The sequence below is a fragment of the Ornithodoros turicata genome, chromosome 1 (genome assembly GCF_037126465.1).
Source record: "Ornithodoros turicata isolate Travis chromosome 1, ASM3712646v1, whole genome shotgun sequence".
Lineage (NCBI taxonomy): Eukaryota > Metazoa > Arthropoda > Arachnida > Ixodida > Argasidae > Ornithodoros > Ornithodoros turicata.
In genome coordinates, this window is record NC_088201.1 from 89,259,172 (window position 1) to 89,273,721 (window position 14,550).

At 44.7% G+C, this 14,550-nt stretch overlaps 2 protein-coding genes across 2 annotated transcripts in view; both read left to right on the forward strand.

Annotated features, from left to right (window-relative positions):
* Positions 1–3,356: 3,356 nt before the first annotated feature.
* Positions 3,357–5,137, forward strand: LOC135378363 (THAP domain-containing protein 2-like). The gene is made up of 2 exons (XM_064611386.1): positions 3,357–3,422; positions 4,304–5,137. Exons 1-2 carry the CDS (start codon positions 3,357–3,359, stop codon positions 5,135–5,137), a joined length of 900 nt encoding a protein of 299 aa, XP_064467456.1.
* Positions 5,138–12,261: 7,124 nt separating this feature from the next.
* LOC135378368 (protein mini spindles-like) overlaps positions 12,262–14,550 on the forward strand; it is a 93,809-nt gene continuing 91,520 nt past the window's right edge. Inside the window, exons 1-2 of the mRNA XM_064611399.1 lie at positions 12,262–12,629; positions 12,700–12,894. Of these exons, the coding sequence (XP_064467469.1) occupies positions 12,417–12,629; positions 12,700–12,894 (408 nt within the window). The 5' untranslated portion in view covers positions 12,262–12,416. The remainder of the gene's footprint in view (positions 12,630–12,699; positions 12,895–14,550) is intronic.

Consider the following 14,550-nt stretch of genomic DNA (forward strand, 5'->3'; position numbering starts at 1 on the left):
GGTAATAGACAATAAGTGACATATATTATAATAATATACTAATCAGACTCAGCCATACACAGGGTGTCCACCCTAGCAACAGAAATGATCGCTGCTATAGCACCGTCAAGGGGAAACTGACACTCTCCTATGACGTTTGTGTCACAAACAGGCGCTGTATTGTAAGATCAGTCCGTTTGTAACACAAACCTCTCAGTTTTTCTTTAACAGCGCTATGTGTTCGACATCATCTCTACAGTTATCCCAGGCATCCTGTATAGAAATACGAACACACGGACCAAGCGACGAATATGTCGTCGGCTGTGACCTTCGGTCTTTCAATTTATCTCTTCTTCGCTTGCTTTTTCTTTTTGTTTTGTCTTCTTCTGTGTTTTCTTTTGTCCAGTGCTGTGCAAACGTGTGAAAACTGTGCGAACGTGCGTGTGTGAACTTACAGAAGCCCCTTACAAAAGCAAAGGGCGAGGCATCCTCATGCGGGTCAGGATGAAAAGAATGCCAATATGGTTTTCTTTGTGCATTTGAAATCGGAGAGGTAAAAAGCATGCTCAAGTCGCATTTAAGAAACGCCAATGGATCGAAAATTGGTCGAACTCTCTGTTTGCCCTTGCCCGTGCCCTGTCTGTGTTCCACAGACACTTCACTTTAACTGCGACATGGAAGCACTGCGACGGGGCTCAGAATCGCAAATAACAACAACAAATATGGTAACTGAAAACTGTTATGACTACTGATCATGGGCGTACCGAGAGGGGGCAAGGCGGGAGCGTGCCCCTCCCCCCTTGGAACTCCAAAGTCGCTGTAAAAATAGTGCACTCGTTAGACATAGATGTCATAATAGGGACCTCTGAAGACCCACGCAGTGCACAGCGGTATGGTTGTACCACACCGCTGTGCACCAGACCACACGACGTATATGTCGTCGGCTGTGGGACCTTAAGTCCTTCAAAATTTCCCTTCTTAGTTTGTCTTTGTCTTCTGCTGTACTGTTATGTGTAATGCATTGCGAACGAAAACTACCTGAGCTCATCTCCAGCACGTATTCGTTTGTACAACGCTGCAGCATAATTCCCAACGTGCGTGTGTGAACTTACAGAAGCCTCTGATACACTAGCCACACTGCAAACTTAATGCATTAAACGAAATGCCGGTAACTTCCTCCTCACCAAGTATCATCTTGCGTGGCATCGTTTTCTCCATTGACTTGTTGAAAACAGGGGCGTGCTGAAAAAAGGTGTCCTACGAAGATTCTGACGGCATTCTTCTCTTGTTGCTCCAAATACCACGATGTCATCCAAATACACAATAACCCCCGACAGTTCTGAAGCGGGCGTGACATCAGCTTCTGGAATATCAACGGCGCTGAAGTAAGTCCAAAGCACACCCGCCGAAATCTGAATGTAACCCTTGATGTGCAATAAATGTTGTCAGCCTCCGACTTTCGGGGCTCAGCTCAACCTGATAGTAAGCAGATTTCAGATCCAGCTTGGCCAACTACTTGGCGTCGGACAAAGAGCTCAGAAGTTCTTCAGTACTGGGTAACGGATAAGTGCCTGCGACTATCGCATTGTTTGGTTCTCGTAAATCAACACATAGCCGTGTATTGGCATCCTTTTTCACAACGATTGGCGAAATCCAGGGTGACGCATCCACTTGTTCAATAATGCCTTGTCTTTCTAGTTACTTCAACTCTTACTATACTTTCTCCTTAGCGCAACTGGTAGTCGACGTAACTTCGATGCTGCAGGTTTAGCATCAGGTTTTACTGCCACTTTATGAGTGAACGCGTATGTGGCGGCTGTGTTAACGGAGATTTCCTTCGAAAGGAAGCATCGTACAAAGCTGCTGACCCGGTATCTAATGCCAAGTTCATTCGAATGTCTTGCAGAAAAGCATCTGCACGCACTTGGTTATCACGTCCATCCTCAATTTTCAATACCGCAGTCTCTTCATCATTTAATTCGACAGTCTTAAGTGCAGTCTTCAAATTTCAAGAGGCCTTGTTGGCTTTGGGCCTTGTGGCCCAAATAGCATGTTCCCATCTTACAATGACCAATTTCCCTACGATAGCAGGTTAGCTGCTTAAAAGCACGTTCAAATGTTGGTTTGGGGCCCCCTTGTTGCTGATCTGTTCCTTTTCATGGTTGGCTCCTCTTCCCACGTTGCTGACAATTCGTTCCAACGTTCTGTACCTCCGCCGTATGATGTAACTCTTCGCTGCTTTCACTCCTTCCTCCAGCGTGACAGGCAAGGGAGCTAGTGATGGCTGACCACCTACAATTCACAGACGTTCAAGCAGGGCAGGAATCACTGTACCTTCTAATAACTGATACTTGACGGCGGCGGCTTTGAAGTCCCCAAGCTGCACTTCGATGCCAAGTGTCTAAGCTCGCCTAGAAAACGCCTGTGTCTATCCTTCTCGCTGTTGTGTCCGTGAGTGAAATCGATGAAATCCAAATGCTGGCCCACTTTCAAAAACGCTTATCTAAAATACTCTGTTCCTTCACCAGTAAGTCTCTAGTCTTACTTTTTGGTTTCGCCGTCCCCGTCGTTATATCGAGGGCTCAAAAGATACGACAATGAAAAAATGGCTAGGAAGCAAGCGAGCTGGTGGAGATGATGCATAATTGCATGAGACTTCGTGTTATGTCTGTCCCTTCGTGTTCCCTAGTCTCGGGGTTTTTACATTATGCACCAAATTTTTACATTATATTTTTTTAAATTTACGTTATTCACGCTGCACTTCGACACCGAGACAGTGCAGGAGTACTGCCTTTTCTGAGCCGGCGTGAATGTAGCGTCAGCAATTGCGTCCAAATAGTTTTGAAAGACTCCTCGCCATTGCTCCCATGAAATTTCTGGTTCTCCTGGCGTTACCAAGAATTGCAACGGAGGATGCAGCCCGTCGTGACACTCCAGATATATCCAGACACTCATACTGCGGCTGTAGATACGTGCTTCTTACATCCTCGTCGCCATTTTGTTCTGTCGTGCCGGTACTCCGCGGGGAAAAGGAACAACCCTGTCCAGGTCCCAAAACAAACAACAGCGTTTATTTGGTTACTTCAGCTTATGCATTCGTCAAGCAAACCGCTTAGCGGCTGAGAACTGACAGCAGTACAAGTTAGAGAAAAGGCAGCATGCACACGACCTTTTCATACTACCGTTCGTCGTCTGTGTGCTTCAAAAACAGAACCTAAGGGCATTCGAGCCCCATTGATTCCAATAGACCTTATGCAAATGTGCCACCATCTATCGGCCGCTGCACGCGTGACCGCCATGTTGGAGGCTGAGGCGCGAATCGCGTCAAGTTTCGGATTCGGGTTGTATGCTGCTCTGCCGTCCGATTGTTGAACGAGATGCCCACGTACTGCTGTGCACCATGGTGTACGCTAAAGGGTAACAGAAGCGACAACGGAAAGAAGGTAAGAGCCATTTAATATCAGTGCAAGCGTGTTTTCTCACCGGCGAAGTCGAAACGAGCACGACGAACGCGAAAGGGGAGCTACGATACATGATTCGCATTCGAAAAGACAAGATCACGGCAAACGAAAGAAAGAAATAGGTGTTCACAGGAGCAAACTATGGCCCGGTATCGATTTTGACTTCATACAAATGCTAGTTTTGGAGGACAGCAACACAACGTGTTGTATTTCATCCGACTGTTCCAAGCTGTCTGTGATGCAGCGGTCGACGGACGCGCTCGTGCTTTTGTGCCCGGTTTCACCAACGCTGGTTATCTTTGAACCGACCTCAAGCATTGTTAAAACTTGAAGTTAACACTGAATTCATTTCTGTAAACGTTAGTTGGTTACGTGATGAATGTTTCAGGAGCAATAACTCCCTTTTGTGAAGCACAGTGAAGCTTTAAATTTAACTTAACTTAAGAGGCCGTTGATCTCGGTTCAAGTGTTAATCACCGTTGGTGAAACCGTGCCATGTGTGTCATATTTATGAGAAACTGAACAAGTGCAGAAAGTAGGACTAGTTGGTGGGATAACATACTGCGATATTTGGGGACGCGAAGGACGAGGACATAAGGTACACACAGAACACCTCGTCCTCGTCTTTTATGATATCTATGGGGCTCAGTTACGGTTCCGGCACACCACATGACAGCAAACGGTGGTCTGGGATACTCTCGTGTAACGAAGTAGTGTGAATAGTACGTGTGTCGCAAAAATCATAGATGCAAAGTGAGGCAGAAATGTAACAAAATTGTGCACACAGCCCTAAACAAGAAACTATAAACGTTTGTGTTTGCGGCAAATTGCAGAGAGATTCAAACTGTTCCATTTATTTCTAGGTGTCCTTTCACTGCATCCCCGAAGATCCTCAACTTCGCAAGGCGTGGCTGATTGCGATCAAGAGACGACCTCCGTTCAACATCAGAACAGCCCGTGTATGCTCAAACCACTTTAAAGACAATGACTTTTTAGTGAACATTGCTAGTGGACGTAGATTACTGCGCGATGGAGCAGTACCATCAGTCTTTCCATTCAAGAAGCAGTGCAAGGCCAGAAAGCCGCCGAGGACACGGTCTGTCCCGGGGAATGAATCTTCACTTCGCACCATTTTTCCTGAAAACTGTCCGGCACCAGAGGACAGAGAAAATGAAAACCCTGTGCAAGACGACAACATGGAATCAGTCAGTTATGCTGCATCTGAACCCACAGATGACAGTGCAGAGTCGGAAAAGGACAGGAAGATCCATCAACTTTGTGAGGAGTTGAGAGCCGCGAGAGACAAAATTGTGACCCTGGAAAGAAGGGCTGACCTGCTCACAGAGAAGTGCAGACAGCTGGAGCGTGCGTCAGCTGAATTTTCTTTGAACAAGTACAAGGACAACAATGATGACTTCCAATTTTACACCGGCTTGCCCTCTTACTACATCTTCAAGCAGCTACTTGATTATTTACAGCCTCACTCCACAAGTGCAAATGACGAAATGTCAAACGACTCAAGCCGAGAAATGGGCCGCCCTGCAGTGCTCACAACGGAGAACCAACTCTTCTTGGTTCTTGTCTACCTTAGGCTTGGCCTTTTCCAGAAAGATGTTGGACATAGATTCAACATTCATCAAAGCACTGTTAGTAGGATAGTAAATGAGTGGATAAACATTTCATATCTTCGGTTGTGAGAGCTGCCACTGTGGCCTTGACGAGAAGTTGTTGATAGGTACATGCCAGAGGAATTTAAACTGAAGTATCCGAAGACCAGAGTCATTATCGATGCAACGGAGATCAAATGCGAGGTGCCGAGTTCGTTCGTACTTCATTCAGAGACATATTCCAACTACAAGTCAAGCAACACACTCAAGGGTCTGGTTGGAGTGTCTCCTGACGGAACACTGACATTTGTTTCTGCTCTCAGTACAGGCTGCATATCTGACAAGGAGTTGGTCAAACGTAGTGGGTTTCTTTCTCTGCCATTTAACATTGGTGACGTCGTAATGGCTGATAAAGGGTTCGTTATCAAGGACCTCCTGGAACCTATTGGCGTACACCTAAATATGCCCCCATTCCTGAGAGATGGACAGTTCTCGGAAGAAGACGTCATGGAAACAGAGATGATTGCCTCCCTTCGCATTCATGTAGAAAGACGGATTCAAAGGATAAAAAGTTTCCACATATTTCACCGGAGAATTCCGATAACACTTGCACCACTTGCTAATCAGATATGGACAGTCTGTGCTATATTGACAAACTTTCAGTCACCCCTGATTTAGTCTTCCAGACCTGCTTCTATGACTTGACTTGTAGGTAACCATTTGGTAACATAATAGGTTGTTTCTCTAAGTCATGATCTGCTACGTGGAATAAATTTTATGTCTGTCACTTCCTGGTGTATGTTTGTAGGTGCATCTTTTTGGCAACAGGTCGTAAAGCTAGTGCAGAACATTAGGGGAGAAAGTAATACAATCACAGTGCAAAAGTTTATTTTCCTTCAACATCATTCTTGCACCAGTTGTGATAACACTGGTAAGGCATTCCTGAAGTAGAAGTCGTCAAGCCTAGCTTTCATGGTCATCCACACAGATTCCACATATTGAACCTTACAGACAATAATCCAGTTGTCAGTGTAAACCACGAAGTGTGTCCACTGCAGGCCTGAACAATACATCTGACCCATTACCTGACAGTAGTATCCGCTGGATGCCTTTAGCTGTGGCACATCGTCCAAGAGTTCAATGTAGAAGTCAGGCGACGCCAGTGCTTCTTCTATTGAGCATGACTTTTTGTTCCTGGGGCATTTAACCTCTACAAGTCCAAACGGTGGGTCCTCCTGGGCATCGTAAACGACACGGTCAGGTTTGGCACCCAGCCATGGGCAACCAGGCCGCACCATGAGACCACATGTATGGACAATCACGTTGTGGCCGAGGTGTTCCATCACTTGAACATATCGTTGTACAGCACGTGGTTCGTTAACGGTTCCATGCCTGCAAATGTAAATGTGGAAGAAATTTTGTGAGTTACAAAGGCCACAATCTGTTCAGATCAACAGTGTTTGGTAGGCCTTACCTTACTATGGCATTTGAAAAGCTTTTCGGCCGCATGATGTTCAGAATGCCACGCTCTGTCCATTGCTGGTTCCTGGCTAAAACAGCCCCGAACCTTGACGCTGTCAGTCTACTTGTGCGTGCAGACCGCCACGTTTGGCTCCGTGCCTGCTGCCGGGTGTTCAGTTCCAGCATGCCGGCGTCTTCAGTCGAGACTTTCAGTCCCTGCGTTACATGTACAAAGGTAGGACAAATTATAGTGGTTCTATCCATGATGAAATGCAGTAATTTTTTGGATGGCTTTGTTATTGCTTTTGTTTGCTCAGCTTGTGTTAACGGCAAAGCACATTACTATACCTCTAAGATTTCGTTATGATCCAATTTTTGAACTGGACACCAGCTTGACTCATCAGGAAAGAACTTGTAAGGTGGAGCACAGGATGACACTTCTACAGGCCTGGTAGCTTTCCACGGCACCAAGCATTCAAATACAGATGGCAAGGAAGGCATTTGCACAGCCTTGGCCGAACCCACAAATGATGGTCCACTCTGTGTCTCGATAACATGGCAAGAAGGGGCTTCAGACAGGATAGCCGACCAGCACCCATGGGTCTGTTCCAGGGCTTTGGCCATGGCTACTGATGCTTCTACTTGCTTCTCATGTGCAATGTGGTTGTGTACAAACTGTCTGATTGTGCACTGCCTGGGCGTCAGTGGTCGTCCTTCGCCAAATCGGCGCTAGTTTACATCCATAATGTTTTCAGGCGCCATGGCCTTCCTTGGCCGTCGCCACTGCTGTGGTAACTCTGTTGGGGCTAGTTCTTCTGGTGGCTCCTTGTACCCCAGGCTTTGTAACAACAGAATCTGCCTGAGAACTGCCATTAAGTGATTGCAGTGACCAGAAGCTCCTGCTGAGCAAGTGCAGCTGGCTTGAGAAAGGCGACTGTCGATTGTGAGTGTTAAGTTGACAATGTAAGGGTCCGCAGACTTCTTGCGACTGCGAAAGCAGGCACACCGCACAGCAACAACAGGACCAAATGCGCTGCAAGACAAAATATACATACAGCTCGAACTAAACTCCAAAACGATAATGTCCACATGGTTGCAACTCAAACAACGAGAAGCAGTCAAACAATCGCCCCAGCACGACAAATTCGCTGACACATTCAGTGTAAGGAAAAAAAAGAAAAGAAAAGTGGATAAATAACACTTTTTCTTGTGTAAATCCTTGTCACTCAGATGATAATTTTAAAGAACAATGATAACCCTTCGTAAGCGTGAAATAATTTCATGCAGTACTGTATACTATTTTTCACCCTAAAGTCACTCCAAAACAAAGCGGGTAAAAAAAGAGGTACAGACAAAGGCGTCACTCTTGTACTCGATTTTTCTGTTTCTTGTTTTGTTTTATTTGAGTGATTGGATAACAAATATATGTTAGAGTCACTAATCTATGTGACAGAGCTAAACAGAGCTGTGTGTGTCGCTCGCACCATGGGTACGACGCTGAGCACAAGACAATTCACAAAGAGCAGCTCTCCAAGAAAGGACAACAAACATGTTTTCCAGGCAAATTACCCGTGACAAGTAAAAAGAGTACTTGCCTTGCAACCCGCTTCGTCTTCAACGTTGGAAGACTCACATACGATTCTGTCGAAAACTTGTAGCTACGCCGGCGGTGACGGTCCGAGTCAGTTTTCGAGGCGTAGTACCCATCCAGGTACTCGGCAGAGAGTCCTGGCAGCGTGGACAGGTCGGACGACCATTCGTTCGTCATCGCATTCGTCTCAGATGTTCACGAACGCGTGAACAACAGCAACTTCGAATGCCAACCACCTACACACCTACATTTGCCGCGGGAGAAGGCCTCCAACATGGCGTATTTTGCGGGGTTCGCCCTGACCTCTACAGATGGCGGCACATTTGCATAAGGCCTATTGGTCCGTTTTGCCCCCGTTAAAACACGGACGCGAAAAACGGTCGTGTGAATGCGGCCTAAGTATAAATCAAGGGCAGGTTATCAGATTGCCAACTAAGATATCGAGCAACTCACGATACCTGTAATTGTATTCACGTGTATCGCACATCAACACTTACTGCACAACAAGTAGAATATGGCTGAGCGTTAATTGAAGGCTCGTTTTAATGTTAATCGCCAACTCCAAGGTGCTTTTGTCTAGTCAACGTTTCTGGTTGTTGTTATCTTCTTTGTTGATGTCGAGTAGTTGATGTTGGTCGGTCTTCATACATCCGTATTGTGTTCCTCTGCTGATCGGCAGTATTGGTCACACAACACATAGCCACACGTGAAACACGGCAGTAAGTTGGGTAGCAGACGGCAGTTGTGAACCTCACACACGTGCTGTGCAGAATGGCAAATTCTTTCTTTTGTCAGCATTTTGTTCTCACTATAGGGTTGTGAAATTTATGTGAGTATTTTATTTCAATACATCCCAAGGGCCCTTGGAAGGATGTTAAATGGTGGACACTATACAATTATGAACACTTGCAGTGCATAAATACGATATCACAAAGGTAATAATTTGATTAATATCAGTTTAAAGTGATATAGCTAAAATGTAAGCTGTCAGGTTAAGTGAAATAGTGAAGGTTAGTTAAAACTGCAGTGGAATATGTCAAGTAATTCCAGTCAACTGTAGTTTGTACAAAGAGGGATTTGGAAAAAGAGACTAGCCTTGTGTGACTTGGCTTCCTCATGTAGGGTGATAATAGTGTAGCTGAATGATTTACTTTATGGAAGAGCACAGGGCGGGGTTTTCTATTGCAAAGTGGAGGCAGCTCGCCAAGCTATGGCTGTCATGCTGGAAAATGGCGAGTAATCCGAAGCAGGCTGCCCGATTTCACTATTGATAATCGAGTATATTTAGTGCTGAGCTCCCAAATCGAGTTATGTATGTCAGGTGGTTTGTTCCTCCTTTTCTCCTGGGGTAGCCCATCTGCTTTACGAGTGATCGTTCCATGAGAGATTGGTTTCAATTCATACGAGATTATATAGATTAGTTGTTGGAGCATATACATATAGCACGCAAGCCGTAAGACAAAGGAAATGACTGCTGGTTAATGTATCTTGAGGTCTTACTGATAATGATAGATTCTGTACAGGAGGTTAAAAAAGCAGAAATCCCTGCAGATCAGTGATATGATGCAAAACCATGATGCAGAAGTTTTTGTATCAAGAGATATTGAGGAACTCGGTGAAGTGTATTTGAAAAATCAAGAAAGATATGGCATCTGTTGGATGTCCTTCGTCTCGGTTGCAGTGAATGTCACGGATGGATGCACATCGTCGAGTCTCACATGAGTAGCCTTTTTAAAAGCTACGCTCGATTGTTACGTGTTCTCAATCAGCTTGGATGATACACTTGTGAGAGATATCGGACGATAGTTGAGTGTTTGTTGCGTTCTTAAGTGGACTTACTTTTGCTATACACCAGTCCTGTAAAACAGAAGCATAATCTAATGGTTGTCGCAACAATGCGAACAAATACATGACATTCTCGGTTAAACATAAACAAGCCCTCGCTACAACTTCCGGTGCCTCAAAGATATGCAGAATTATGTCTCTCGCTTTCCTGATTTGTTGAAAACGGGAGGCGCATGCCTTTTTGTGGCAATTTCAATTTCCACAAAAAGGCGTATACGACCCTCTTTCTACTCAAATGAGAAGCAATAACTGTATCAATCGCCACAATCGTTGACGCAGAGCGTGTCTGCTGTCAAGCCGGATGCCGTTTTGGAACCAAACCGAAGTGGTGAAAACGGCATGTATACGTGGCAGATGTGTATGTTGTGCCCCTGAGCAGTTAGGAGTCAATGTCGTTCGTCTAACTGCAGATTACGATAATTCTCGTGTTTGCATTATTGCGGCGATACGAGACGTAGATATAAGAAGTATCATTGGACCATTGAAGGGATATTTCTCGGCAAGAGAATTGACTCGTTTTGGTTAAGCTAAGGACGATGATTTTTCTTTTCTTTTTTTTATGTTCGGTCTCCAGTCAACCTGGTTGAGACAGAACCAATTTTGGGCTTAAAATTGTTCAGATACGCTTTGGAAAGGGGAACACAACGCGTCGTAAACCACTACCCTGAGGAAAATTCTTCATTGCATATATTACTTGTTTCTAACTGCTGTGGAATCTTCGTAGAGCGACTCGGAAAGCATTCGTACTCCAATTCAAGCAGTCACACCGCATTGTTTGTCTGTGGTTTGGACTAGTATGAACATTAGAATAGAATAGGTTACTTTTAAAAGTAATCAAGTATCTTGTAGCAGACTTCCAGTTACTCTTTTTGAAATGTAACTGGTTACAGTTAGCACGCTAATATAACTTATTTTACAGTTACCTTTACAAGAAAATGCTGAGTAAATAGTAAACTCTCAAAATTGATAAACAAAGGAGTATGTTAGGGCAATTGCGGACACATGAGTGCGTCTCCTTATTTCTTGGTTTTCCTGTATGTGGTGGCAATGGTGTAGCCAGAAAAAAAAAATCGGGAGGGCACATTATATGGGTGGATGAGGGTGTCATCATTGTTTCCCTCTTCCAAATGACATTTAGCCATCGGAGAGAGGCATATCGACCGTTGGTGCACAATAAAACCACGGGTTTGTTTTGTCAACTAGCTTATGCAGAGCAGATGGCGGAACACATTTTCAAGGACAATCACAATCCAACTGGAATTCAGTTACTTTCTGCCAATGAGACTCTCTCCAAACAAAGAACAAGAGTATGATGGGAGTTAGTCTAAGGATCACACCATCCCTCTGCATATGAGATGGCAAAATTTCTGCAATTCCTGGCTGGAAAGTATTCGTGCAGTAGGCGCCCCACTCAAATACAAGTCACTCAGCATGGAATATCCAGAGGAGCTCATATACATACATTTTCGCTGTGATGTTCCATTAGGAAATTGGCACATGGAAAATATGTCTACCTGAGTAACTCCGTTAAAACCCGAGACTGAATAGGAGCACAAAAAGCACACATGTTGCAATAGATTGCAGTCGTTGAAAATGCAATCCTTTCGCACCGAGCCACATTACCAATTACATGCAATTAGGAAAGGTCCTGCAAAGAAGAAATTGTGGATTTTGCAGTATCCAAACGTCCCATCTACAATACGTCCTCATACGTCCCCTCTACCAGTCCTCTCAGCCGAGTCAATTGAGGGATGAAGCTTGTGTTCATAAACCATCTACCTCAAACATGATAGTAAATTTATTTGCTGCTGCGTTTTCCTTAAATACAATTTGGAAAATTGACAGACTATGTGCACCATTGTTTGCAAAATAGTAAGGATTAAACTTGCACGCATTATAGACACAATTTACGCTGTAGTAATACGAAAGCTCTTCAATACCATGTGAACCAGAGGCAGTTGACTGTTTTCATTGTCATAGTTTAGCGCATCAAAATGGTTCAAAAATCACATATTTCATTTCTCAACTGAGCAAGATTTAAAACTTTGCATATTTTGAGGGTTTATTGCAGAAAACCAGGGTAACCAAAAGGGCAAAAGCTTAACAGGCATACATACACTGGTGCCGATAGTTGATTCCAAAACTTATGGAGGATCGAGACAAAGGGGTTCATGAAGAAGGAAAGCAACTAGCCGTAGAACAGTACCGAGAGCCTCTACGACCGCATTTGAAATCTCTAGAGCCCATTCAGGTGACTTGAGATGTGACACCTGACCATGTTCCATGCACGACAACTTTCAGGCCTCGAAGCTGGAGGCAGGGTGTGCCAAACATTCCCCTGATGCACGAGGGCCGGAGTGTCTCCTGCGCTCAAAACGAGTGGATGACAGGCCTGATGAAGACAAAGGAATGGTGGACACTGGTAAACGCTTAGTTACGCTGATATTATGCTGGTATGAATGACATTGAGAAATGACGATAGCAAAGGGGACTGTGACGGATTCGTACGGCGGCCTCGTGGATGCTGTAGACCTCCTTGGCCGTCTTCCCAAAGACTTCTACGAGCAGATGAAATCAAAAGAGTGGCAGCGCAGAAAGGAGGCCTTGGAGAAAGTGCTCGAGTTAGCATCCCATCCCAAGCTTGAAACGGGTGACTATGGTGACCTGGTGAAATCACTTAAGAAGGTAGCATTTACTACAAAGGGACTTACTAGAATGGGACGGATGAATATTTTGTTTTGCTTTTGCTGTTCAGGCGATAGGTAAAGACAGCAACTTTGTGGTTGTGTCTCTGGCATGCAAGTGTCTGGGCATGGTGGCAGGTGCCTTACGACAGCGCTTCCGGCCTTACGCAAGCTCCTGCATTTCTGTACTGTTGGAGAAATGCAAGGAAAAAAGACCTACTGTATTAGTGCCCGTCAAGGAAGCCCTCGACGAAGTGGGAAAAACTGTAAGTATTTAAAGGAGCTGTGAACTGTGCCAAGCGAGCCCGCCGACTGTGTCGGCTCCAAACGGCGATTTCAACGTGTTGTCTGTGACACCTTTTGTATAAGTGAAAGGTGCGTATCTTCGGTACATAGCACGCTCCTAGCCAACCATCTTCCCGAATGACAACGTTCTTGCAGATGATTTGTTGATAACGAGAGGCGGAGCCTATTATGTATCTATTATGCGCGGCTACAAAATGGGCTACGCCTCCCGTTTTCAACAAATCAGAGACGAAAACGTTGTCATTCGGGATGGTGGTTGGCGCTGAGCGTGCCATGTAGTAAAGTTCATTTTGAAGAGGGTAAAGCAGAACGTTATGTGTACCTCCGCGTTGACGTCTGATTGGATGCTACAATTCTTCAGATGACATAACGATGGGTAGAGGTATCTGGACGGCGGTGCGTGTACTCGCCCGAATACGAAAGAGAGTGCGTTTTTGTATTAACGCTGCACAAGTTCCGAAGGATAAGAATTGAACAATAGATTGTAACTAGAATTACGAAGCGTAGAAGACAATATTACATCTATTAAACCCGTAACTAAATACATGCAGATATGAGTTCTACCTCCTTTAACTTAGGGGTTGGGTTGCTTGCTTTGACAAGTATACTGTGAAAAAACACAGGACAAGCTTCAACTTGCAACTGAGGTTTATTAACAAAGCTCTCGCTTGATCCACTCTGTACCTCGTTTGGGGATATCGTTGTTAGTAAACCTAGTTGGAGCTTGTCCTGTGTTCTTTAGCTGTGAGTAAGTAGTTATCTCCAACTTTGGATCCAAAGTTGCAAGATTCTGCCTTCAGTGTTCCTTTTCTGGACACAAAACATGTGAATCTCACTAAGAATAACGCCCTATGCGGGTCTTCAAAATGACCATGAGAGTTTGTCCACCAGTTGGAAATGTACCTTTGTGACAGCTGAAAATGCAACAGTGAAGCAACCAATGCTGAGGAATAACGTAGGAGTCTGTGTCCTTGGTTTAGTACCTGTGTTGGGAATTTTTGCTTCCTCACCTGTTTCACGTGACAACAAATATGGATGGCTCCATTCAATTGTCCTATAGGCTTGGGAGAACGGAAGCTTGGGACATATACCATTTTTCTATTTACCTTGTCAATTTTCACAGTACTGAATTGATATTTTGTGACCATAGACATCCGTGAAGGAATTCGTTCCGCATTTGAGGCACGTTACTAATTAGTATTAAAAGTACTGTAAAGCAGTAGACAAGCATGATATGCCGGTGATGCGACTAGAGACTTTGTTGTTTCTAAATACCATATGCGGAACCATACGACCGACAACGCGCTATAAATATTTTCAATTTGCCATGAAAAATGCGGCGTAATTGAGCGGCGCGACGCCTGGTGTCAAACAACCTCCTGTACAGCGGGCAACACGGAAAATTGGTATTACACACTATTACATCGGAACTTCGTTATTTTAGTAACCATATTAATAGTTTCCCTGTCTACCTATGCATTCTCAAATCCCTGTTAACAGTGTTTTTTGCGAAGTAACCCAGCGTTGGCCGCTGTTCGATCGAGGCTCTCCCTACTTCTCTACTGCGCCTGCGCGCTCCTTCTGTTCGCGGCCTCGCGAACAAACTCTCCCTGTGA

What these genes read in the sequence shown, in the direction of transcription:
- LOC135378363 (XM_064611386.1), top strand. Translation starts at nt 3,357, where the DNA reads ATGCCCACGTACTGCTGTGCACCATGGTGTACGCTAAAGGGTAACAGA. An exon ending in GAAGCGACAACGGAAAGAAG is followed by an intron (nt 3,423 to 4,303) that starts GTAAGAGCCATT and finishes ATTTATTTCTAG; the next exon opens with GTGTCCTTTCACTGCATCCC.